Source organism: Agelaius phoeniceus, chromosome 24 (genome assembly GCF_051311805.1).
Source record: "Agelaius phoeniceus isolate bAgePho1 chromosome 24, bAgePho1.hap1, whole genome shotgun sequence".
Lineage (NCBI taxonomy): Eukaryota > Metazoa > Chordata > Aves > Passeriformes > Icteridae > Agelaius > Agelaius phoeniceus.
This window is the reverse complement of record NC_135288.1, coordinates 4,354,747-4,379,468: the sequence shown is the minus strand read 5'-3', so window position 1 is coordinate 4,379,468 and position 24,722 is coordinate 4,354,747. Positions and strand designations below refer to the sequence as shown.

Genomic DNA, 24,722 nt, shown 5'->3' with positions numbered 1-24,722 from the left:
GCGCGGCCTCGGAGGGGCGGGAAGGCGAAGCGGAGGCCCGCCGGGCCCTTTGGCGCTGGGCAGCTGCGAGCTGAGGGGGCGCGCGGCGGGGAGCAGCGCGGGAGCGCGGAGCCGGCCCCGGTGCCCACTCGGCTCGGTGGGGAGCGGCGGGGGGGGCGCCGCTCCTCCCACCGTCCCGTGAGGCGGCGCGTGCTCTGCCTGCAGCGCAGGCCGAGGGTCCGGCCGTGCCCCGGTGCCGCGGCAGCCGATGCCCCCCGTGCTGTGGCGCTCAGCGGATCCGCGATGGACGCGAGCGAGCGCCGAGGCGGCAGCGCGGAGCACGGCGCGGCCCGAGCCTGGGCTGGGGCCGGCCGGGAGGCGGCGGCGGCGCCCGGGGGGGCTGCGGGCGCTCGGTGCGCGGCGTGCGCGGGAAGCGGCCCCGGCGGGACCGAGCTGCACAGCCCCGAGTCCGGCAGCAAGAAAACCAACAGGTACCCGGGCAGAGAGCGGGGGTGGGTGCTCGGCGTGCGGAGCGGGGGCCGGGCGCTGCTCGGGCCCGGTGGCTGCGGGGCTCGGCGGTCACGGGCCGTGGGCAGGTGCGGTGAGCGGGAGCTGCTCGGGCTCCGGTGAGCTGTGCCGCCTCCTGGGAGCGGCTAAGCCGTCAGCGACCCTCGGGGAGCTTGGATGTGTACTTCAGCTAAAGTCTGTTTAGCAGTACCAAAACAGAATTACTGTTATTACTGAAATAACATTTTTCGTGAGAGTTCGGAAATTCAGTAATTAATTTTTTTAATCTAAAAAAGAGTTAAAGAGCTCTAATGTATGCAGCGTTGGACAGGCTTGTGAAGTTACCACGCAATACTTACACTTATGTAATGATTTCTATAGTAAGAGTACGGTACTAATGATACTGTCTACTGGAAATGAGTTACTAAAAAAATGGGATTCGTATCTCATCTGTAGGATTAGAATCTGTGATTTGAGGATATTCACTGCTTGTCTTTTAGTCCGTGAAATTAGTGAATGTAAGGAGAGGGAGATTTTATCTGTTAACCGTTCTGCAGCTGTTGAAGTCAACAGTTACAAAGTATGACGAAGACTCTGAAGTCACGAGGCATGAAATCTTTGCATCAGGTGTATTTTGAGGACCTCATGGTTCCTTGAGATGCTTATAACCAGGGACAGCCTTCAAGGCTCAAAAACCTTAGAGAGATCAAGAATCAGCATTTATTAATTATTTTAATACCTGTGTTATTTAGAAAATCCAGAGTAAACATCATCTTCTTTTTAGTTGCTAGGCATCTTAACAAGCTGAGTGGTTTCAATGTGACTTTGCCATCCATGACACTGGAGTTGGGAAAGAGGAAGGTAGAGGAGAAAAACTTCAATTGCAAGGAAGTGAGAAAGATATAGCAGAAAATTTAGTGAATGAGCATTAGGACATTCCTGGATGTTACATGACTCTGCAGCCATTCCCATAAAATGTTGATTTAGAGAGTAATTTTAATTGGGTAGTAGTAAAAAAATCGACACCAGAGTTCTCTGGTGAAGTTTAACCTGTGTTTCACAGCGAGCAGCTGAATTGGAGCCAGTCTCACAGAGATATGATGATGATGATCCAAGAAATGAAAAGGTGTTTGCCTGAGGAGAAAAGGAGTTCTAACAAGCCCAGCACCATCAGTGCTCTCAACTACGCCTTGCAGTGTGTCCAGCAGGTCCAAGGTACGTGTGGAGAAAACCTGGACAGCAGCAGCATGGTTTGCATAGATGTGTCTGGCAACAAGTAGGATTAAAAGAATGCATTCCGGTTATCCTGCAAACAGGTGACTTTCTGAAGCACTGTGGCTTTGTTGCCAGTTTTTTTTTTTGTTGTTAAGCAACAGTGTTATCTCTTCTGTTGAGATACCCTCTACTGCTTTTCTTTTCTTCAGAGTCCCATAGCTAAGAGGGACTTGTAGTAACTTTTTATGTATATTAAGAAAATGATATTCCCATCCTACTTTGAAAAGTTATTGGTTAGTTTGTGTTTTCCCACAGAACTAAGTAGCTAAAATTGTACTGCTTCTTCATGCTTGTATTCTGTAACAAAACGAGGTTACTCCAGTAGTATAATCAGTATTCCTTTTCCCTTTGTCACTACACAGACCTTCTCATCCCACCTTGGACTTCACCAAAAAGATGACAAAAGTACAAGGGCTGTAAGAAATATTTTCAAAGTAGTCTCCTTACTGACTTCCTTGTGTTTGTTTTGCTTTTTCTGTTTGTTTTTTTTTTTTTTTCCAATTAGCAAACAATGACTTTTTCCAGGCTCTGAATGACCGAAGAGTGTTTCAGGCAGATGTGGTGACATACAGCATAGAAGAGCTGGTGGCAGTTGCATCTGAACACACTCCAAAAAACACTGTAAGAATTCAGGCACACTCAAGGAGTTCATTCAATTTCACTAAATATAGTCTCCTAACATTGTTCTGTAGAAATACAATGTGTAAAATTGAAAGGCCTTTAAATTTTACCCAGACAGACCTTCAAGTTTTTTGAGATAAATCAAGATTACATCTTATCTCTGCTGTGTCAGTACCCCACAATAGTGAGTGCAGAAATACTAATTTTTTTTTTTTTGGCCAGAAGCAACAAATAGCTGTTTGAGAATTCATTTACAGCAGAGTAATCTCTTGAGACAGAGAAGGATTTAAAACCAATCAGATTCATATTTCTGAGGGACTTTTTGTTTCTATTTGTACTCTGCATTTAATTTTTTTCATGTTTTGCAATAGATGTTATGCTTTCTGACTCTGCTTTACAAAGAAGTGTTTCTTGAAATTCAGTACTGTTGGATGATGTATCAAAAATACAAAAAAATATTGGAAAGCTCTCAGAATGTTTTTGTGTGTGGAATTGTGGTGAATCCTCTGAAATTTGTGGAGGAGTGTGTGGAGTGATAAGCAGTCATTCAGAGCAAAGACAAGCATTAATCTGTTTTGAGGAGACTAATGCAGTCTTATTAGCATTTGTAAATCTTGAGTACACTGCTGCAGCACTGGAGAGTTTAGTGGATCACACACTACCCAACATAGCTTTGAACCTTTGGGGTTGTGGTGTGTGGTGCTTTGGGCTTGGTAGGTTTGTTTGTTTTGGGGTTGTTTTCCTTTTTATCCTTACATTTTCACTGCTGTGTTTCAGGCAATGATTGCCTTTAATGTTTGGTTTCCAGGACACGTTTGTGGCTGTATTTTCTTTGCTCTCTGGACGCATAGTGCACATTTCTGAGCAGGCAGCCTCTATTCTGAACTGTAAGAAGAAAGTGTTGGACTCCTCCCGGTTTGTGGAGCTGCTTGTCCCTCAGGATGTCAGTGTGTTCTACACTCACACTGACCAGTCTCACCTGCCCCTTTGGAACATGGAAAGTCAAACAGGTGGGACATGGCAATGCTTGTAAATGCTCTGTGTGTCTTCCTGTCTTTGCAGAATGAGGGCAGAGTAGTTATTTTAGATGCTTGTGCTACCAATGTGCATCAGCCTCATTTGTTCCTTTTCACTTTGAGAACTGGAGTGGCTGTGGGACCAGTCCTAGCTAATCTCCTGAAGACTTAACTCTTACTTGGGGTAAATAAAAGGCACATACTGCATTGTTTCATGTATCATCTTACTCATTCCAAATACTGCTGATTTTTGAAAAGAAAATAAGTCTGATTGTGAGCTTAAAGTTGTTTAATCTACACTTCATGGTTGCTTAGGTGCTTTGTGTTTATGGTCCACTCACAGCTCATCAAACCCAAGTTTTAAGCTGATTTGCTATTTAGTGCTGGATGTGTCTAAACTGAGACTTTTGAGTCCTGTGTTATTTGTGAGCAGTTCAAATGTAGCTTGCAAGCCAAGGCTGTGTCTTTGGCCCACCTTGGCATGGGACTGTTCTGGCATCAGTTCTGAGAAGTCCAAAGTCCTTGGTATCAAAGAATCTGAGACATCTGGAGGTTTTGAATGCCAGGGATTCCACAACTTGGATGCCAGTGATGTGCCTACCCAGCAGAGCAGTGGCACCCCAGTGGAGTTGTGGCTTTCTTGCCTGTATATAGTTTTGGTACTTGGCTCATAAAGCCAGGAGAGAGCACCTTTCCTTTTCCCAGTGATGCACTGCAGAAAGTTTTTTTTTTTGGTGTGTTGATTGGTTGGTTGATTTGTTTGTTTCCTTTTTTTTTTTTAATATACATTTCCTGTGAATTTAGTTCCAGGTCAGTGATTTCTCTAAGAGTGAGTGGACTCTCACTCTTAGAGAAAGGAGAGATAACATTTGAGGTGGGAGCAGACTGTTGAACAGACAATTCAGTAGCTAATAAAGAGTAGGTTGTGAAACTTCAGTCTTGCTCAGAAAGTCTGGAGAATGCAGAGTTTAACACAGTTCTGAGAGGTGTGACCTTTTTAAGGGTATTAACTGATACTTCCAATGTGTTCATCTTATTAGCTTCTCCATATGAATATGCCCAAGTGAAATCCTTTTTCTGCAGGATCAGGTGAGTGCATTGTTACAATTTTATTTTTGTGAAGGCTGACAAGGGGTACAGTACTAGCAGAAACTGTTCTATTGTTATAGCTGACCAGTGTGAGCTCATGAAACTCCATTACAAAATGGGCTTTCTGTGGTTAATGTTGTCATCCAGTAGAACATTTTGACCATCTTGCCCAGAGTGATGCATAAACCTGCACTGGGACAGAAGGAAAACTGTTTATACGTTTTTCTCCTGGACCTATTGGTTTCCTTAAGTACTGCCATGCAGGAGAATGGTCTTGTGAAAAATTGCTGCCCCTCCACCCCCCCTTTTACTGTTTGAGAGTGGAGGCAAAAAGTGTTTTGAGATTAAGATTGCTGAGAGATTGGGGCAGAAGCCTTAATGGGAACTCAAGTCACCTAAGTCCCACTGTGAAGCCTGACTCCTGAGGCTTGTGAAGCCTGACTTGCTGTGAATGCTGTTTGTTGCTTAGTACCTGACTAATCTTAGAGCTAAAAAAGGAAAAAAATTGAGATTGGCTTTCAATCTTCAGTGCAGTTCTGTCCCAGACTCAGGTGATCTCTGGATTTCAGTAAGAACTGTTTGCTTCTGAGCAGATAGGACACTTACTCCATCTTTCAGTTGATCATTGATTCATTCATGTGTTTCAACAACATTAGCTCTTAAACCACCTTTGTCTCTTGAATTGTGTAAGGGTACCTGAAATGAATATAGCAGGACAGATAGCATTGTTAGGGAGCTGTTCCTTGGATATATAAACATTTTATAACAGTTTTTCTCCATGATTTTGTACAACATCTGTCTCTGCTTCCCTTATGTAACAGATCTTTTTGATTATGTTGGCTTTATGAGTAAAAATATTTTTTCACAAGCACACACTCTAGGCTTAAGTGAGAAAATGGTTTTTTATGAGTTAGACTTCTGCTGTATCCAATTTCCATTTGTATCTTTTGTTTTCCCAAAGACAGAAGTGTCAGAAGTAGTTTTTATGACACTCGCTTTACTTGCTTCTCTCTAGAAACATTTTAGAAAACTAAGTGTGCAATAAGAAAGTAACTTTCAGTGTAAATGATAATCTTCAAAAATGTAACTCAGTTCTTTCTGTAAGAGCTGGGTACAATATTGAAATTATAACAGGTGGAAAAGCACTTGCAATAGAAAGTGCAAATTGTTACCACAGCTGTTGCAAAGCTGTGGTTAAGATGTCATCAAGAATGTTGTGTGCTGCTGCAGTTCAAAAACATTCTAGGAAGACAAATTCTTATGGAAGATATCAAAGAACAACAATGCACCAAGTCTGGAGCATCTTTCTTACATAGCTTTATGGAAACTAACCTTGAAGGAGACAGATCATTGAATTTCTTTTTTCCTAAAAATGGTACAGAATAAACAACAAGCAGAAAAAGAACTGTTTAGCTTGAAGGAGAGCACAAAACTGAATGAGTGGGTTTTGTAGATAGACCTGGGAATTAAAAGGTAATCTTTAACCATTAGAATAGGAATATTTCTAAACAGTCTCTGAATGTAAGTGTTGGAGACAAAACATCTACTTGACTTCAGTGTTGCTGAGTGTGTTGCCCTTGGATCTCAAAGGAGTGTGCACAGGAGCTGATTATTTGGGTTTGTGCTCAGCATAACTTCTCTGGGCAGGGCTCTAACCCTGGCACACAGTATGAGAGCCTGGAAAGCATGGTGTTAATCCCTTTTGCTTTTCCTCAGGGGTGGGAAGGATCAAGAACAAGAAGCACGTTGTTACCCCTTCAGAATCACCCCATACTTGGTGCACGTGTGCACTTCTGTCCATGTGGATGCAGAGTCCTGCTGCTTGGCTTTGGCTGAGAAAATCCACTCTGGATATGAAGGCAAGTCAGGAGCTTCCAGTAGGAAAAATATCCAAGCTAACAGAAAAATGCAGTGTATGAAAGTCTTTTTCCTTTGTTTAGAGCCTGTGCTTGGGTAGTCTCACCTGTGTAAGTTGTAGCTTGTGTGTGCATGCATGCAAATCCAGAATATCTGTGCTGCCTTTGCCAGGCTCCAAAGCATTTCACTTCTACTTGTTATTTTTATTTTTGGGAGAAGTCTGTAGTACCTAAAAATATGTAATGTTTCTATGAGTTACTGGTTAGAAAGCAGCAAACAATTATAAAGTTTAGGAACCAGTAAATGCCCAAGTTTTCTGTCTTAGTGCATATTTTGTTTCTATTAGCTCCTCGAATTCCTATGGATAAAAGAATATTCACCACCACACACACCCCTGGATGTGTTTTTCTGGACATAGATGACAGGTGAGAGATTTGAGTTTTTAAGACCTGTGAGGTATTTATGGAGAGGTAGAAAAAATAATTAAGTGATGCAGCTGGAGACCCAAGTAAAGTAGTTGTACTGTGCAGCTGGCAATATGTAATGAAACCAAACACCTTTGTGTTAGTCCACTCATGGAAAGCATTTCACACTCCACAGATGTAATCTCTTTTGTTAGTTTAAAACACATATTAAACAGAACTGCAATCACTTTTCCTTATCCAGGGCAATAGGGAGCTGTGGTAGCATCAACAGTGGAAAATGAGCATAATTACTGATAATGTGCCTATGACCCATTGTCTTCAAGATACATTTCTTTTCCCATGGCATGTAAACAAAACTGCCTGCAAATGTGAATATCTGTTAAATCTCCAGGCACAGAAATGTTTGTCATTGGTATTTATGTGTCAGTATTACAGTGCAGGATTATGGGATGGGTTGGGAAATGTTCTGGTGCTTTAGTTGATTTCACTGTAGATTGTGCATGGGCACTTCACTGATCAGCAAAGGGTTAAGGATGGGAATAGTCAAAATGTTCTTATAACCTGTGATCATGTCTGGCTTTCAGAGCAGTGCCTTTGTTGGGTTACTTACCTCAGGATTTAATTGGAACATCCATACTGATGTATTTGCACCCGGAAGATCGTCCTTTGATGATCACTATTCACCGGAAAAGTAAGAGCTGCTTTTAGAGGAATTTCTGTTGGTTTTATGATTCTTTGTCATTCCTTTATCATGTTGCTTGACATGTGACTGATCTGCAATCTAGATAAAAATTAACTAATTAACTCATGCAGTCAGTTTGAGATCAAAGTGAATTCAATCCCAAAATTCTAAGAACCCCAGTCATGTTTGTGCTTGCACTACTGTCACAATGTAAGCTAAACCTTCTTTCTTGATTATGTTTTTCTTCCAGTACTGAAATTTGCTGGCCAGCCCCCTTTTGAGCATTTACCTATTAGATTTTGTACTCAAAATGGGGATTATGTCATACTGGACACCAGCTGGTCCAGTTTTGTGAATCCTTGGAGCAGGAAAGTTGTGTTCATCATTGGCCGCCACAAAGTCCGCACGTAAGTCAGTTGTGGAATTGATCAAATAAAGAACTTTTCATTGATTACTCTGCAAAATAAAACAGTCTAAGTACTGAACTAGGGACATAATTTGCTCTTGCTGATGTGACAACAGCCTTGCATCTGTCTTCACACCATTCCTTTAGAACAGCATTAGTCTTGTTTAAGTGTGAAAATAAGTGAATTACTTTGAAGTCAAAGGCAAAGCTACCTTTTTATTTTAGCAGGTTTTTGCATATAGTTGATGTCCAAATTAAAGTGCCAGTTTTAGATGAGTCAAAGCTAAAAAGCAGCATAAAATTAATCACTTTAACAAATAATTATCGAAAATTAATTCATGCTCGCCAGAAAAACCCAATAATTGGCCGCCTTTTGGCATATTTACTTGATACAGCATTTAAATATTTACCAAGCAATATCTTTTTAAAATGCATTTAGTATTGAACATATAAGTTATTTTTTCTGATGTTTCTCCTAAGTTTTCAGGAAATTTGAAAATGTGATTGTCTGCCTTCTTACCTGATTTCTCTTAGAGAAAATGGCTTTTGTGAATGGCCTTCTGACTTTGCAAAGTGATCTTTTATACAAGATTTTACAGGGTATGAGTTTGCCTTCTGAGTGAAGGAGACAGAGGGGTGATGTCAGCTTTAACTGGTGTTTCTGCTGCTGTATTGGCTTCCTTGGAGCTTCCCTGCTCAGAGCAGCTCTGGGGACAGATGACATTCCTCTGTGTTGACTCAGCAGAACAGTCAAAATAATCAAAAATCAATTAAGAATCTGTTCTAAGTGTTTGTAGCTATCTTTTCTTCATCAAATGAAAATGAACAGTGAAATGCTGTTGGCTCTCTCCAGAAGCCCTCTGAATGAAGATGTCTTTGCCCCAAGAAGTAAAGAAACCAGCAGCGTGGAGAAAGAGATAAGAGAATTGCAAGGACAAATTTACAAACTGCTTCTGCAGGTAAAGAAGGCAAAAGAATTTCAGAACACAGGCTGGCCTTTTAAGTGAAGGCTAAAGAAACTTGAGTCTGATTAGTGGGCTGTTTTGAGGATGGTCTTTTAAGAGGTCTGAAAGGAAATTTCTACATAAATGCAGGCCCACCTCATTACAAAAAAAAAAATCAGTTTAACTTTTTTGCCAAGTCTTTATGTTGAAAGTTAAATCTGCATCTTGAAACAGTTTGAAACATGGTAAGAATTCTTCATAAGCAAGTGGTAGAGCCCAGACAGATACTGACTTTTCACTTGATTGTCTTTGTTTATTTGAAGGTCTGTGTTGCAAAGTATGTTGTTTCCTTCACTTTGTTCTCTCAGAGGATGATTTTTAAATTTTTTTTCCTCTCATACAGCCAGTTCACAGCAATGTTTCCAGTGGTTATGGAAGTCTTGGAAGCAGTGGTTCTTATGAGCACTACATCAGCATAGCATCTTCAAGTGACTCCAATGGGAACTGTGCAGAGGAAACACAGGAACCAGTAAGTCTAAATGTGTCACTGCCTGCAGAATAGTGAAACTACACCTGTAAAAATTAAAATGTTTACTGTGTACATGTAAAATTCTCATCATGAATTTTACTGACATGGGAAGAATAAAGCCATGTTCAGGCTAAATTGGTTAATTACAGAGTGCTGGCTTTTGGGTTTTGCTCTTAATTTTGCTCACTACTGTGGAAGAGAGTGGAAGTAGTGCTGTCCTAAAACAAGCATTGCAAATACCTTATTTCCTTGTGAGGCTCCTGATGAATAAGTCATCAGCTTATTCTCACGTTCAGTGCTTGGCATGGGTATTAAAACATTCAAATGCTGAGGCTGTTTGAGCTTTATCATAGTTAATTTGCTTAAATTAACCATGATAATTGGATTAATTAAGCTTACAAATACCGATAGATACCAGGCTTAGGTTGATAGTCTGCTCCCTTTCAATTTGAAGAATACAAATACCCAAGTCAGCTCCTGTGGCCTCTTTGTGCTCATTTTATTCTGACTTTGCATTTTTTGTGTGTCTCAAGATGACATTGCAACAAGTTTGTGCAGATGTCAACAGAATAAAGAACCTGGGGCAGCAGCTGTACATTGCATCAAGGAGCAAGCCACAGAATGCAAATGAGCAGGCTGTGGGCTCAGAAGTTTTGGGGGGTAAGTTAATGTAGTTATGATCCTTAAGGTAACATGAACTCCTGTAGATCTGTAGCCATGAGTTTGGCTACCTGGTGTTACACTGGAGAACTTTAGATAGCCTTTTTTAGCATGGCTTAGACACGAGGTTTGTTTTGTTTAAAACCCAGACATAAGCTCCCCACCCTCCCCCCAACACATCTCTAAAAATAACCTCAGCAGATGCAATAACTTTTTAACTCCTCCTTGAAATGTGGAGGAACATATCTGTCTCTTTCTAGGTTAACAAACTTCTTTTTTATACTTTAATATTTTCTAGTGAAAATGCACATGTGCTTGTAGCAAGTAGTGTAGAAGCTCCCCTTGGTTACTCATATGTGAGCTCCTAGAAACGATCATGGGCTGGACAATATGGCCTTACTTCCCACTGAAGCAGGGATTTAGTTACTGAGGCTTAATGTTATATTAATGCACATAATTAGCAGTTTGTATGTAGCACAAATGTATAGAGAAACCTGGATGTTCCCTCAAATATCAAAGGAATCTGTATTAAAGCATTCTGCTCTGTGATACTCTCTGGTAAAGTTAACTGCTGGTGTTGTCCTAGAGGACTGTACTGTCAATATTAATAGGACTCTGGCCAGTGTATTCATGGTCTACAAAATTGTGAATTACTGTTAAATAATGGGTTGGATTCTGTGATGTATAAATTGAAAGAAGAGTAATGTTAATTGTGGCTTTATTTGCAACTTAAATGCAGGGGGTTTTATATGCTGTTTTCTTTGTGTTTGCTTTTTTGAATGGATGTTTAAGGGGGGGGGGGGTTGGCTTTTTTCAGGCATCTTTCTCCCTCTTCTTCCTGTGCCTCAAAACATATAAATAGAGATAAAAATGCAGAATAACTTCATAATGGGAGCTATGCTGTCATAGGCCACAGGTCCTTGTATCATTATGTGGATTCCAATAGTTACCTCTGTGTGTGTGTGTGTGTATATATATATAAAAATAAATAAATATATATATATATATCTGTGTGAGGGTAGTGTTTAGATGCCCTTGACAGGAATATTTAAAGGCTTTCTCTGTTCCAGGGAAGAGGCACCCTGCTTCCTGTTTTCTTCAGACTCTGAGAGGGGATGGCACAGAACCAGGCAATGCATTTTATGATGATCCAAAGAAGACTCCACATGTTCCTTCCTATCAGCAGATCAATTGTGTTGATAGTATCATCAGGTATGAAACTATGAAAAATTTTAGTGATACAAGTTTAAGATTAATTGGTAGAAAGTAAATATCCAAGCAGTTTGCATTGGCCTTAAACTGGCATCTGAGTTGTGAGATAAATTTGGGATTGTTTGTAAAGTTTTCTGCCTCTCTGAGCATTGGGTTGGATTGCCCAATCTGAATTACACAGTAATGAAAAGTTTAGGACCTAAGATTCTGTTTGTAACTATTTGTTGACATCTGTCATTGGTGCAATATGAATTTAAGTGAATTTTGATGATCCTAATATGTCTGTGTCTTCTCATTACACACTGTGAGAACATCCATATAAAACAGAAAGTTGATATAATTTATAAAATGTCAGTATTTCTTAACCCAGTGGATAATGTAATCTTCTTTCTTTTTTCTTTTTTTTCCCCCTTCAAAGAGTGATAGATTTTATTTAAAATACTCCTTGGAAAGCAGATACGTGTCCAGCACTTCCTGCAGTGAATTTAAAATACTAGTTAACAACCTCTGGATCTCCAGTTTGGATTGTTCAAATGTTTGTCTCTCCAAATGGAGAAAAACACCCCCCAAAGTAGAGAGAGCTTCCTGTGATATGCTTTCATTTCAGATATCTAGAGAGCTGCAGTATTCCAGCATTGAAAAGGAAATGTAAATCTTCTGCAAATACATCATCGTCATCTTCAGAAGATGACAAACAAGTCCAGCAAAGTCAGCAGGAAGTCAGGGCATTGGAAGGTAACACAAAGTGTACTGACCATCATATTAGAACCACAAAAACTGATTGGAATTTTTTTATATGTCACTTTTGTGTGTTCCAGAGTTTGTCCACTTTTCAAACTGTTGTGTTGCTAACAGTATTTTAGTAAATATTTAGTAAATATTTGCCTAAATTGCCTAGATCTCCCAGTTAAACATAAGCTAAAATGTTAAGTCTTTGAATGCATCAAAAGAACTCTTGTTTGTTGTTGTTGTTAAATGAACCTTCTGTTGCTCACTCAGTTTATGCCACATTTAGTATGTGCTGACATTGCACTGGCATGTAAATACTTTTTTTAGTATATAAAACTGTCTTATTTAATAGTTTGCATAGTTACTGGTTATTTCTGAACCAGTGAGACTTGATGAATTGGGAGCACAGTGCTTGGAATGGAATTCCATGTAGAAACTTTGTCATTTGCCAATAGATACTGCTATGCTGTCAGCAGTTGAGTCCCACACGCCAATATCTGCTGGTCTGGAAGAGACGCTGAAAGACCAGACAACTTCAGGCATGGTGGGAGCTCCTCTGGCAGACCTGACCCTGTCCAACAAGGCTCCAAGTGTCATATCTGTCACCAGCCAGTGCAGCTACAGCAGCACTATAGTGCATGTCCCACACCCTGAATCAGGTACTGTTCACACTCACAAAACACTGACTGATATTTCAATTTACACAATGTTTCCAGCCTGAAGTACACGGTGAGAAAGTTTTGTTCATTTAAGATACATCCTCAATGATTGTGAATTGTGAAATATTCAAGTACTTCTCAGGGTGCTGTGAAGAAAAACTCGAGCCTGGAGGTTTTTTATGGTGTTTTAGTAAAATAGCTTTAACAGACTACACTGTTTGCTTTCCCCTTGAACTTCATTGTATATGCCTGAAACACAACAATGTGCTTTTGGCCATTGAGGATAAATATTCAAAAATTACTGTGGGGCCAATGTCACTTCATTTTAATGCAGAAAGATGCAAAAAAAAAAAAAGTATGTAGCTGCTATTTTACTAAGAAAATATGAAGAAAGACATGCCTCTAACTTCAAAGTGAATTTGAAGTTTTCCAGACCATGCAAAGGAATTTGCTCAGTTGATGTTAGTTTTACTATATTTGAGTTGAAAGGGTGTTTTTCCCCATGCCTTTGCTCAGTAGCTCAGATGAGATTTTCTGTTTAACACTCTGGGTTTTGTGGTAGCTGACACCAGAAGGGCAGAGCAGAGAGTGATTTGTTTTCTTCCCCCTTCAAAGAAGTGACTACAATGGAGGATGCTGCTGTTGGAAGTGAACAAATTGAGCTGCCTCCTGTGAATGCTCAGAGTCTTACAGTGCTGCCTGAGGACTTCAAGCCAGTTGGGCTAACAAAAGAGACATTGTCAGCCCACACTCAAAAGGAGGAGCAGAACTACGTTGACAAGTTCAGACAGAGGGTCTTGCTCTCTCCGTTTAGGACTTACCTTCAACAAGGAAGTGGAAGTAACAACAGACATTCCTATGGCCAAGGTAGGCAGCAGCTTTGAGAAATAAAGAATTGTTAGGTGATTTAAAAAGACCAACCTGACCATGAAGTCTGGTTCTCCTTTGTATAATTGTCAGTGTCTTATTGTGGCTGCTTACAGAATGCTTCCTTTGGATTGCCAAGATTTGATAGCAGCATTGCCCACGCAGAAAGTCTGCTCAGTCTTGGGTCTTGCTATCTTAGACTTTTCACAAAGCAGATAGTTATTGCAATAAAGCCTGCAAATCCCAGGTAGTTTGTTGCCTGCTCTTGAAAGAATGTAAAAGATCTGATTGGGATAAGCCAAAGTGATCGATAAGAAAATTGATGACATGAAGAAAAATACTGTAGATATGTCAGCAAATCCATCACTGGTTTCTGGAAGAATTATCCAGAGGAAAGTCAGCTCTCTGGCTAAGCCATACTCATTTATCTGGCTGTTTTTCTTTTTTTTCCTCTTTTTTCCTGGTTCTCTCATTTCAGTGAATATGTGTATTTTTCTTCCTCAGGTGATTCCCCTTCAAAGCAGATGAGCCCAGCTAACTGTAAAAAAGGAAAACATGGAAAATTCAAGCGCCAGAAACCTCAGAGACAGTGCTCAGATAGCCACTCTTCTAGTAAAAATAGAAATAGTCTTCCATGTGAGAAGAGAACAAATCAGAAACAGTTGTTCTCTCCCTCAGAAGTGTCCTATCTGAGCTCCTCCAGTCTGAATGTCCATCCTCCTGTGGGATTTCCTGCCTATTTGAATCCAGTGTCTGCTTTTCCAGCCTCTTCTGGAGGAGAGCAGCTTGCCCTTCGCTCATCACAACCCCAGTCCATGTCCTCATCACAGCTGTGCTGTGGACCACAGTCATACCCAGTCTTTTATCCCCCAAACATAGGCACATTTATGGCTGTATTTTTTCAGGGTTTCCCCATGTGTGCTCAGATGCCTCAACATGTGTTTCTCCCTGGCCCTCAGTGTGTTTATCCCCCCTCTTCATATCCATGCACCACGTTACCTCCAGCACCCCCTCCTTGTGCTCCATCACCTGTAGCACCATGCTCTGTGGATCAGCCCTTTCCAGCCTCTCCTCACTCATCTGTGGAGGACCAGCAAGAGGGCCAGTGTGACCAGGCCCTGCTGCTGAGCAGTTCAAGGAGCAGCTCCCCACTTCAGCTGAATTTGCTTCAAGAAGAGCTGCCAAAACCTATGGAGCTTTCCATTAGTGCTGATGTTAAGCCACATGCAGAAGATAAACACGTAAGTAACAAAGGTTTTTCAGGTAGAGGAGAAAGTGACTTTCACAGTGTTCTGTCACCAAACCAGTGGTGATGATCTGTGTGTCAGGGACACAGATTTTGTCAGCTGCTTTTTCTGTTGGCTGTGCTATGTAGGCTGCAGGTCATGAATAGCACAGGAGGTGGAGAAAGCAGTTTATACTTGTGCTTATGGGAACTTGTACCAGTACAGTGTGGGCACTTAGTAAATGACAGAAATGTGAGATCTTCTGGTCTAGGCTGCCACAAGCTGCTTCTGCTGAGCATTCTGGCAGCAGCCTTTTCAATGGAACTGTCAGCTAGAATTTGGGGTTTGGGGCTTTTTATGCATGTGGAACTCGGTTAGTGCTGCGCAATTTGCATCCTTTTTCACCCAGTCCCACAGTCTCTGTGGAGAACCAAAACAAAGGGAAGATATTTTTCTAATTACTCCCTCTGTCTCCCAGGGATGCAGCTAATGAAAGAAGAACAGGGATCCGTGTGGGTCGGTTTCCATACATGGGCATAGAAAAGGCCTCTCCAACTTCCGCGGTAAACTGAGGCAGGAATCTGAGCTCTGCAGGCAAGGAAAAAAATGTTGCCTCCTGAATCCAGATTGGGCTGGAAAGGCTGGAGCAGCTGAAACTGCAGGGTAGGGTCCTGAAAGGGGAGCTGGTGTACCTGGAGCTGCTGAAGCAGTTGCTTCGCATAGTGAATCAGGGGAAGACTCCCATTTTCCCTGTAGTGCACCTTTGCTTGATGTGTGTGGCTGCTTCATGCCATCCAACAGGATGTGAAGGGAACTGACTCCTCTCTTGTCAGCAGAAATTGTTAACTCTGTGCATCCATACAATATCCTGACAAATTGGGGAAGGATCTACAGCAGAAACCAGTAAACTAGAGTTCAGATGCTTGTTGATTTTCACCCATGAAGAGTGTTATCCTGAGTTCTAAACCACCACTCATTTTCAGAGCTAAAACCTCCAAACCTGTTGAATTGATAGGAGAACTTGGTCAACATGTGACAAATGCAATAACTGCATGAGTTTCCTTTTGCATACTTAAATGTAACTTCTGTGGATATGTTGGATCTGCTTTTTGTCTCCAGGATAATGATCCAGAAGATAATGGTAAAACTGCTGCTCTTGAATTTCCTGACTGCTCGTTGTACAAGGACTCACAGTTGGGTTCAGGCTCAGCAGCATCAGGCAGTGGATCAGCTTTATCTGGTTCTTTAGGCTCTAGCTTCAACGAGACTTCTGGTCATGGCACAGGTAGGGAGGCCCAAGATTTAGGTATTTGGTGCTAGTTGGGTTGCTAACATAGAATTAATAGCAGGATACTGTAGTGGGGATGGGAAATCCATGTAAGAAAATCCATGGCCTTTACTTCTCATCACCTTTCAGTGCTTGAAGCCAAGTTTGTTTCAGTCACTCTAGTTGGAAATGTGAGTCTAAGAAGCTGTTCCTTTAACCTGGAAGTCACTCTTCATTTTTCTCATTATCACTTTTGTCTGCATTAGATACTACTTTACATCTTACTTGGCCAAAGGCGAATCTGCCCAGAGCAGGACCTCTCAGAAGCAGAGAAGTTGAGCCAATTAATTTTGAGAAAAGTGAAAAGAGCTTTGAAGATCTTGAATAATTTGAGTCAATGCATTTTATCTTTGAATTCTCAATAGGTAGTAATTGCTAGAGCAATCATTGGGGAATACCTGTGTTTGTATTACAGAATTAGCTTGCAAGAATTCACTGGGGGTGGTGTACTTGTGCTGAATTACTGGGATTTTCCAGGCATCTGCCTTTTTTTTTTTTTTTTTAATGGTCATTCTCAGCAGGTAGTGGGAAAAGCAGCAAGTATTTTGCCAGTAATTATTCTTCTGGAGCTTCCAAAGAAGAGGAGAATCAGGAAGCAGAAGAAAAAGGGACAGCTTATAAATCGAAGCATGAGTCAGCCTGGGTGAAGATGGATCACACACCTGAGAGATTTCTAATGAATTACCAAATGCCAAACAGGTTGGAAAACATCAACAATTTCTGACATGTAGATTGGAATTGTGCATGGAACTATAGGATTAAAGTGAGACTGTGGAAACAGCACACCTACCAATGAAACTTCAAGAAGGTGTCTTAGATTTTTTTTGTGCAGTTTAGGCCTGGCTATTTGCTTACTTTTGTCTACCTTTTTCACATTCCCCTGTCTATTAAAATAAGGTAACATGTAATCTTTTTTGCTGAAGTATTAATGGGATTGGTACAGGACAATTAATATTATTGTCCTGTACTTTGAATGCATAAAGGGGTAAAACTACAGGTTATTTGCAAGTTGCTTGTAATTAGCTTTTATATATATATATATAATTTGTAATTGGATTCCAGATTTTTAAAAGCATCACATAAAGCCATAAAACAAAAAAAATCCACACCATTACCAAAAACTTCCAACAAAACCAACAGCAAGCAAATCCCAGAATGTGAGCCCAGTGTTGAAAGCAACCTTACAAAGCAAATAAGGTATGAAGTACAGTTCCCTTTCAGCAGCTGATGCTGTCTGGGCTTCGGCCATGGATTGTGGTGTAGAGACTCTCACAATATCAGTGCCTGCCTTGCTTGTGTAGCACAGCTGTGCTCACAGGTGTCTCTTCCCTGCAGAATCAAAGAGGAAGTTCTAAAGCAGGATCTGGAGAAGCTGGCAGTCATGCAGAAGCAGCAGCCTTGGTTCACAGATGGGCAGAAGAAGGAGCTTGCAGAGGTGCACTCGTGGATCAGGACCCAGACTGTGCCCCTGCAAATCAGCACCCAGGTGAGGAAAGGAGCTGCAGGTCCCTCCTGCCTTGGCCAGCCCAGGCATTTCCAGCCAGGGCCACCCTACAGTGCCATGATCTCCTGTAAGGCATCTAGAGTTGGTTTTTTCTCTTGGTATTAAGTCCTTTGCTCTTTTTCTTATAAAATTGTTGCTATAATTGAATAGCATGTAATGCTGGGATATCAGTAAAAATTAGATCAGATGTTTTCAGGAAGCTGAAGAATGCTCAGTCGCAGAGGAGGGTCCAGGTGTATTGTAAGAAAATAGCCAGTTTTTTGTAGGTGTATTCATTCAATCTTATACTTCATTATTTTAGCTGGTACAACTCTTGGGCACTCTGCTAAACTGCTTCTGGTTTGCCTTGATGTGTGTTAGAGAATGTCTTAATCAGTTTAAAGGGCTCCCAGGTACTATGGAGAATGGCAAGACAGATCTATTCCCACAAAGACTTAGAGCTTCAGTGTTGAGTTGTACAGAAAATTTTAAGGCTGTGTTAATGCACTTCTGTACCAGAAAAATCTCTTGTCTGTTTTAGTACTGCATGTTGGACTGGGATTGTGAAATGTGGTGTTCTGAGATGTGGTATTTATTCTTAGAGAAGAAAAACTGAGACATGTATGTCCTTGGCTATGGAACAAAACTAGAAAACTAGTCTTTGTTTCTCTAATACCTCATTGATAACTTTTGTCCTGTTGTGGTTAAGTGTTGTAGTGTGTTTTTATATTTTGTAATACTTTGAAGTAGTTTTGTTTTGTACTCCCATATTTTTCCCAAATGGTTTATCCCAAACTGTACCCCCTCCCTTAACCTGTCTTATCCCTCTCCTGGGATGAGATCATCCCCAAACCCCCACCCTGGCTCTCTGTCAATCACTCAGATCCCATCCCCTCCATGCAGAAGTTTTGGTCCAAGTCATCGAGTGATTGTCCAGAGGCCAGGGGTCAGCCCCCCAAGCCTTGCCCCATACACTGTCCTAAATGTCCATCCCCCAGTATCCATCCCTTAGGGTCACTTATTAGTTGGTAAAATGTTCTCTACGTTTGGTTTCCACCTCCCTTTAAATGTAACCTTGGCACATCTCCTGGGGCTCTCAGCAGGAGGGCCCCTGAGGTGCAGGAGCTCCTTTGGGACTCCCAATAAAACCTTGGATTAACCCTGCTAAGAGTCGGCCCTTTATCTTCTACCGATGTCTCTGGTGTCTCTTGTGCTGCATGGGTGCCCAGCCCAGGTGCCCTCAGTACCCTCGGGGCACACACAGAGAGTGTCTGCCCCCAGCCCAGGTGCCCTCAGTACCCTCGGGGCACACACAGAGTGTCTGCCCCCAGCCCAGGTGCCCTCAGTACCCTTGGGGCACACACAGAGAGTGTCTCCCCCCAGCCCAGGTGCCCTCAGTACCCTCGGGGCACAGAGAGTGTCTCCCCCCAGCCCAGGTGCCCTCAGCACCCTCGGGGCACACACAGAGGGTGTCTCCCCTCCAGCCCAGGTGCCCTCAGCACCCTCGGGGCACAGACAGTGTCTCCCCCCAGCCCAGGTGCCCTCAGCATCCTCAGGGCACACACAGAGAGTGTCTGCCCCCAGCCCAGGTGCCCTCAGTACCCTCGGGGCACACACAGAGGGTGTCTCCCCTCCAGCCCAGGTGCCCTCAGCACCCTCGGGGCACAGACAGTGTCTCCCCCCAGCCCAGGTGCCCTCAGCATCCTCAGGGCACACACAGAGAGTGTCTGCCCCCAGCCCAGGTGCCCTCAGCACCCTCGGGGCACACACAGAGGGTGTCTCCCCTCCAGCCCAGGTGCCCTCAGCACCCTCGGGGCACAGACAGTGTCTCCCCCCAGCCCAGGTGCCCTCAGCATCCTCAGGGCACACACAGAGAGTGTCTGCCCCCAGCCCAGGTGCCCTCAGTACCCTCGGGGCACAGAGAGTGTCTCCCCTCTGGGCCAGGTGCCCTCAGCACCCTCGGGGCACACACAGAGAGTGTCTCCCCCCAGCCCAGGTGCCCTCAGTACCCTCAGGGCACAGAGAGTGTCTCCCCCCAGCCCAGGTGCCCTCAGCACCCTCGGGGCACACACAGAGAGTGTCTCCCCCCAGCCCAGGTGCCCTCAGCACCCTCAGGGCACACACACACAGTGTCTCCCCCGAGCCCAGGTGCCCTCATACCCTCGGGGCACACACAGTGAGTGTCTCCCCGCTCTCGGCCGTGTCGGGGCTGCCCCCTGGTGTCTGCCGACTCGGGACTGGCCCAGGGTTCCTGAGAGGCTCCCAGAGGGGACCGAGTTAAGAACTCTGTGTTTGGTTCAGATAGCAAAATTAGGTCCAGTGATTGTGTAGAAAATTCTGTTGAATGTTTATAACCTCAGATGTTCGGAAATGCATTGGTATGCAAATATCACTATTTTCTGTCTAAGGTTCTGAAACTGTTCCTAAGCAGGAAGTTGTGTTTTCTAGTGCAGATTGTGATTGTGCAAATACAACCAGGCTTCTGACAGCAGCAAGAAATACAGAACTTCTGTTTGGAGAGTTTGTTTCAATATTGTACAAAATAGTACAATATCGAAACATAGTTTCTCAACAGAAGAACAGGAAAATATCAATATCAAGAACAAGTAAAATATCAATGCACTCAGGCATTTCAGCTGTTTATGTTAGTCAGTGTTGTTGCTGTTCAGGCTGCAGTCCAAATCTTCGATAAGGAGCTTGCTTATAAAGCTGAATGATAAGGTCTTCAAATTCAAGAAGAGGACCTTATCATTCAGGAGAATGATAAAGTCTATCATTTCAGAAGAAATTTCTCCAAAAGAAGAAATTCAAGAAGAAAGTCACATGCCTTTTTTTTCCCAAGGTAGAGCTGCATGTTCCACTAACCAAATTAACTGGTCTCTGAAGCAAGGTCAATGGCAGGTGTATAATTAATCTCTGCTTTTAGAGAGGTCTCACCCCGCTGGTGAGAGGTTTCAAGAGATTGCAATGTATCATTCCATAGGATTTGACCCTTTGAAATATACTCATAAAAAGAGTTTAAATTTCTATTTCTTGCTCCTTTCCAAAGGGCTGTGTTACGTGTGACAGCAGGGAAGGAAGCTGTGAGGCTGCTGATGACAGCATGGAGAACAAGGGAGAGCCACCTCCAGACCTGCCACACTGAGGACATCAGCCCTGTGCCAGTGCCACTGCTGGGTGCCATTGCCACCCTGTTCCCTCCTCTGGCTTTGCTCCATGATCTCCATGGCCGCCTCTTACCAACATGAGCAGTCACACATGCAATTCCATCTCCCTCCTCCACCCCTCCACTCCTGGCATGACTCTGAGGACAATCTTTCAGTGGGAGGCTCTTTCACTTTCTGACCTCATGGAATGGGTTATGTTTGTAACCTTTAACTGCTCAATGATGAGCAAAACACAAAGATTTTTTTGGTTTGGGTGTTTGTTCTTTTGAAGTTAGCAAGTAAGTGTGAAAAGATGCAGTGTTTAACAACCTGTGGTGATGAACCTACTGATCAGAGCATGTTTACTCTGCAAGGTGGATGTATTGAAGCCCAGCTACAGTACTCTTCATTTTTGTTCAATATTTAAAGGTCTAAACTAAAGATCCAAATATTCTGAGGCTCTGAAATGGATGTAGCTGGTTTGAGAATCCAGTGAGCTTTTTGAAGAGCAGCTGGAACTGGCTGGGTTATTCTACATTAAATGCCTTTTGCCAGCTTGTGCCCATTGAAAAGAAGTAAACTGAAGTGGAAAAAAGCAAATTATTCCCTATGTTTTTGTGATGTGTGTTTTGGAGTCAAGTTGTTTTACAGCTTTTGATTTTAAAGCTGTGTTTATCAAGACAGATATATAAATTAATTAAGGATAACTGGTTTGCAAGTACACCAGAGATTGAATTACATACAGCAATTAAAAAACCCCAACCAACCCAAAAGTATCAATCCACAGGCTCTGCTTTTTAAAAACAGACCCATGGAAGATTTTCTCTCTCAAGGCAAGTAGTTATCAATTAAAGTAGTTACATGTAATCTAAGATAAAAGGTGGGTTTGTATCTTAATGTTTTCTTGTTGAGTGGTTAGAGGAGTTGAATCCAGACATAACAAATAGGAAATTATTTAAGCAGTTTCTCTGATTTGTTTTTGTTGTGGTGATGCCAAAACCAAAAAGAATTCATTTCATTTCTGCTTTCAAAACTCACATGTTGTGGAGCTAAACTTGAGCATCAAACCACATATTCATTATTTCTTAGCACTGTTGACTTCCTGCATAAGATTTAACCTCTTTCATTGTAATGGAATCTCTGGCTGTTGAAATCCATGGATGCAAAAGGAGTTTGTAGTTCAGAACATGGTAACCACTGCCAGTATGTAAAAGGACTTGTTCTTATTATTGTCTCAAAGTGCTCTTCAAACAGGACATGCTTGGCTGAAAACCTTGTAAATTTTGTCTGATTTCCCCTCTGTTTATCAAAGGCTGGATGTAATCAGATTTTCCTTGTGATGTTATTAATCACCTTAGCTTTCTCAGCAAAGAGTTTAAGAATGTAACATGTTATTTACCCTTTTGTTCTGTGTAGTCCTTTTGCTGCTGTGTGAAATATTTTCATTTCTCTTATTTCAGTTACTGGTAAGCTTCAAGTAAAATACTGTGATCTGCAGGTCATTGAAGGAAAAATATATTTATCTAAAGGTTTCTTTACTTGTAAAAGTCAATCCAGTGACAATCTTTCTTGTTAAAGTTTATTTTAAGGAAAGTTATTTTTACAGAATTTTGAGTTTTCAAGGCTAATTTGACTCAGGCAGAGTTCTTTTTCTGGATTTGGGTTTTTTTTCAGTGTTTTTGCCTGCTCTGTTTATACCTGTTGGTTTCTATTTATTCTTAAGCTGCGTTTCTTTGTCTTTCAGAGTTTTCAGCTTGTTTTTTTTCTCGTGTTGTAAATCAGCAGAGGTCCACACATCCTCAGTACTGCTTGTGTTCAAATTTCAAACACCTCTTGAAATAAGAGACTTCAGTAGGTGTTTACATGTAGCAGGTCATGTATTCAAGTAGGAAGATGTGGGCAATATCTTACACCTTTCCTAGTCTTTTTACAGCATTTTCCTAACGTGCTAATCTGCTTTATAAGCACACTGCCTAAAATATTTGCTCTAAAACGTGATCAGATACTTTGTGTAAGGGTTCTTTCTTGATTGGGAAGCTTCTTAATTAACTTATCTGTCAAATTAGACTTATTCACTAGAATTCATTCTACTTAGCTGTGCTTAAATTAAAATGATTGCTTCAATGCATTTTGAGATTTAGTGAAATAGATTAAATTGAATATTTCAGGTAAGGACAGCTGTCTCCTTCAAAATTGCTTGGAACCCTAAGCCAGAAAGAAAGTTATGATAACAGTAGACTCTTTTGTGTACATTATTTTTATTTCCTGAGTTTGAAAGTTTTGTTCATTTCCCAAGTATGAAAATGAGCTGATTTGCAATGTCTTAGCAGGCAGACATGTTATGTCATCTCTTGTAAAACAGTGAGACAGTTCAGGAGAATGGCAATATGTACCTAACACTTGAATAATGCTTTTGATCCATAGGTCCATGAACATGTCAAAAAGATGACTGTTATTATCCCAGCTGTATAAAAAGAGGCAGAGACACAAAGCTGCATACCCACAGTTTATTCCAAATTCAGGAGTAAAATCTGGGAGTCTTCACTTGCTGTATCCTGTGCTGTCTTTGCTACAAGTGATCAAGATTCTGTAGGTAGAAACCTGATCATGTTACCTGTGTTTCTTGTTTAAGGATGTTAACCCTTCTTGTACCACCTGCTGCTGTGAATTTGTGCCCAGTAGAATCACTGAGCAACAGCCCAGAGAGTTTTTTAATTGCTGTGAATACCACAGACCCTCTGGCCATATATAATGAAAATTCATGTGCCTAGGAATTTGAATTCCAAGTTTGTAATCCTGGCTAAATCTTAGGTGCAGGATCCCTTCTCTGGGGCTGCACATTTCCTGGGTTATGGAAAAAATTATGGTGTAGGAGAACAATGTAAGAGGAATGAACAGATCAATCAGTGCCCTGTGTGATGATAAGACAATTATTTGCCCAAAAATCACAGTCTTGGCTGCAAAATCAGCAGGTTTTATCCCCTTAGGATAAAGAAACCCCAAACTTTCCCAAGGCACTCTTTACCCTGCTAGAACCACAACTTCATCTTGCAATGAAATGCCTTATCAAGCCTTTGACCTCATTTCCATAAGTTTTCAGGAACTGGCAGTTTTTACTTCAGCTTGTACTCATCTTTCAGTCTCTGTAGTGTGCTGGAGTGATCACAGCAAGATGCACTTCTGATCAGAAAGGCCAGTGGAGGGAGTGTTGCAGCTGGATTTGCACCTGCTGTTTTGTTTCTGTGGCTTTGTTTTGCCTGGCAAAATGTTGCAGACAGTTTAGAGCTGCTTGGAAAAATCACTTATTTAGTGGTCAGAGGGAAAACATGCTGGTACAGCACTGATGCAGTTACTGCCCCCTGTGGGGGTGTCAGCAGTTTGGAAACCCTCAGAGGATTTCACTGGCGATTTTTTTTTGTTGTTGTTGTTGTATTCATAAATGTAGAATTATGTTTTTAAAAGATGAGTTGTTGTGCAGATATTTTCATGGCATTGCTATGAACAGAAGGGACCCTCATGTATTTTTACAGTGTGGTAGATACTTGCTGAATGAATAATGTATTGGTAAGTTTATCTTCCAGCTGAATCCAGTTTTGAATCACAATTGAATGAATTTTTACATCAGTTGGTAGGAGTATTTTATTGAAACAATATTCAGCTGTGGTTGAATTTACAGTTGTGATTTTAACTGTACACTTTAAAGGAGCATCTGATTTTATAAATAAACCTGAAAAATATGCTGCAAACAACTGTTCAAATGTGTGTTTATTTTGCTCTTGGCAATGTGTAGAAAATATACTTTTAGCAGAACCCTCAATACCTTTTTTGCTTGTACATGGGTTGGGGGTACAGTGAAAATGGCCATGTTGTGGCCATTGATGCTGTTTTGTTGAGGGGTTCTGTAGTTGTTTGTTTTTTTCAGTCACACTCCACCTTACCAACTCCAGGATATGCTCTTTGTTTTCTGACTGCATCCCACATGGGTAAGGACTTTTTGTGTGTGAAATATTGTATCTGTATTTCTAAACTGCTGGGATTTGGCATGCAAGACTTAAAGCTTCTGTCTGTGTGACTTTTCTAAAA

At 41.8% G+C, this 24,722-nt stretch overlaps 1 protein-coding gene across 8 annotated transcripts; it reads left to right on the top strand.

The window, feature by feature from the left end:
- The first annotated feature begins 154 nt into the window (after positions 1 to 154).
- Positions 155 to 24,388, top strand: PER3 (period circadian regulator 3). 8 transcript variants are annotated; one of them, XM_054648027.2, is made up of 21 exons: positions 157 to 470; positions 1,550 to 1,701; positions 2,267 to 2,382; positions 3,191 to 3,392; positions 4,439 to 4,487; positions 6,204 to 6,346; positions 6,691 to 6,769; positions 7,354 to 7,460; positions 7,702 to 7,858; positions 8,711 to 8,816; positions 9,205 to 9,330; positions 9,864 to 9,990; positions 11,061 to 11,202; positions 11,810 to 11,937; positions 12,387 to 12,590; positions 13,206 to 13,457; positions 13,962 to 14,698; positions 15,803 to 15,968; positions 16,532 to 16,709; positions 17,346 to 17,496; positions 20,543 to 24,388. In XM_054648027.2, the coding sequence occupies exons 1-21, from the start codon at positions 283 to 285 to the stop codon at positions 20,636 to 20,638; spliced, it is 3,606 nt and encodes a 1,201-aa protein (XP_054504002.2). In that variant the 5' UTR covers positions 157 to 282; the 3' UTR covers positions 20,639 to 24,388. The 8 variants fall into 8 exon arrangements, 6 of the variants coding, with proteins under 6 accessions (XP_054504002.2, XP_054504001.2, XP_054503999.2 ...); XM_054648026.2 differs by having other exon boundaries at positions 158 to 470; positions 16,529 to 16,709; XM_054648024.2 differs by having other exon boundaries at positions 158 to 470; positions 8,687 to 8,816.
- The last annotated feature ends 334 nt before the right edge of the window (positions 24,389 to 24,722 follow it).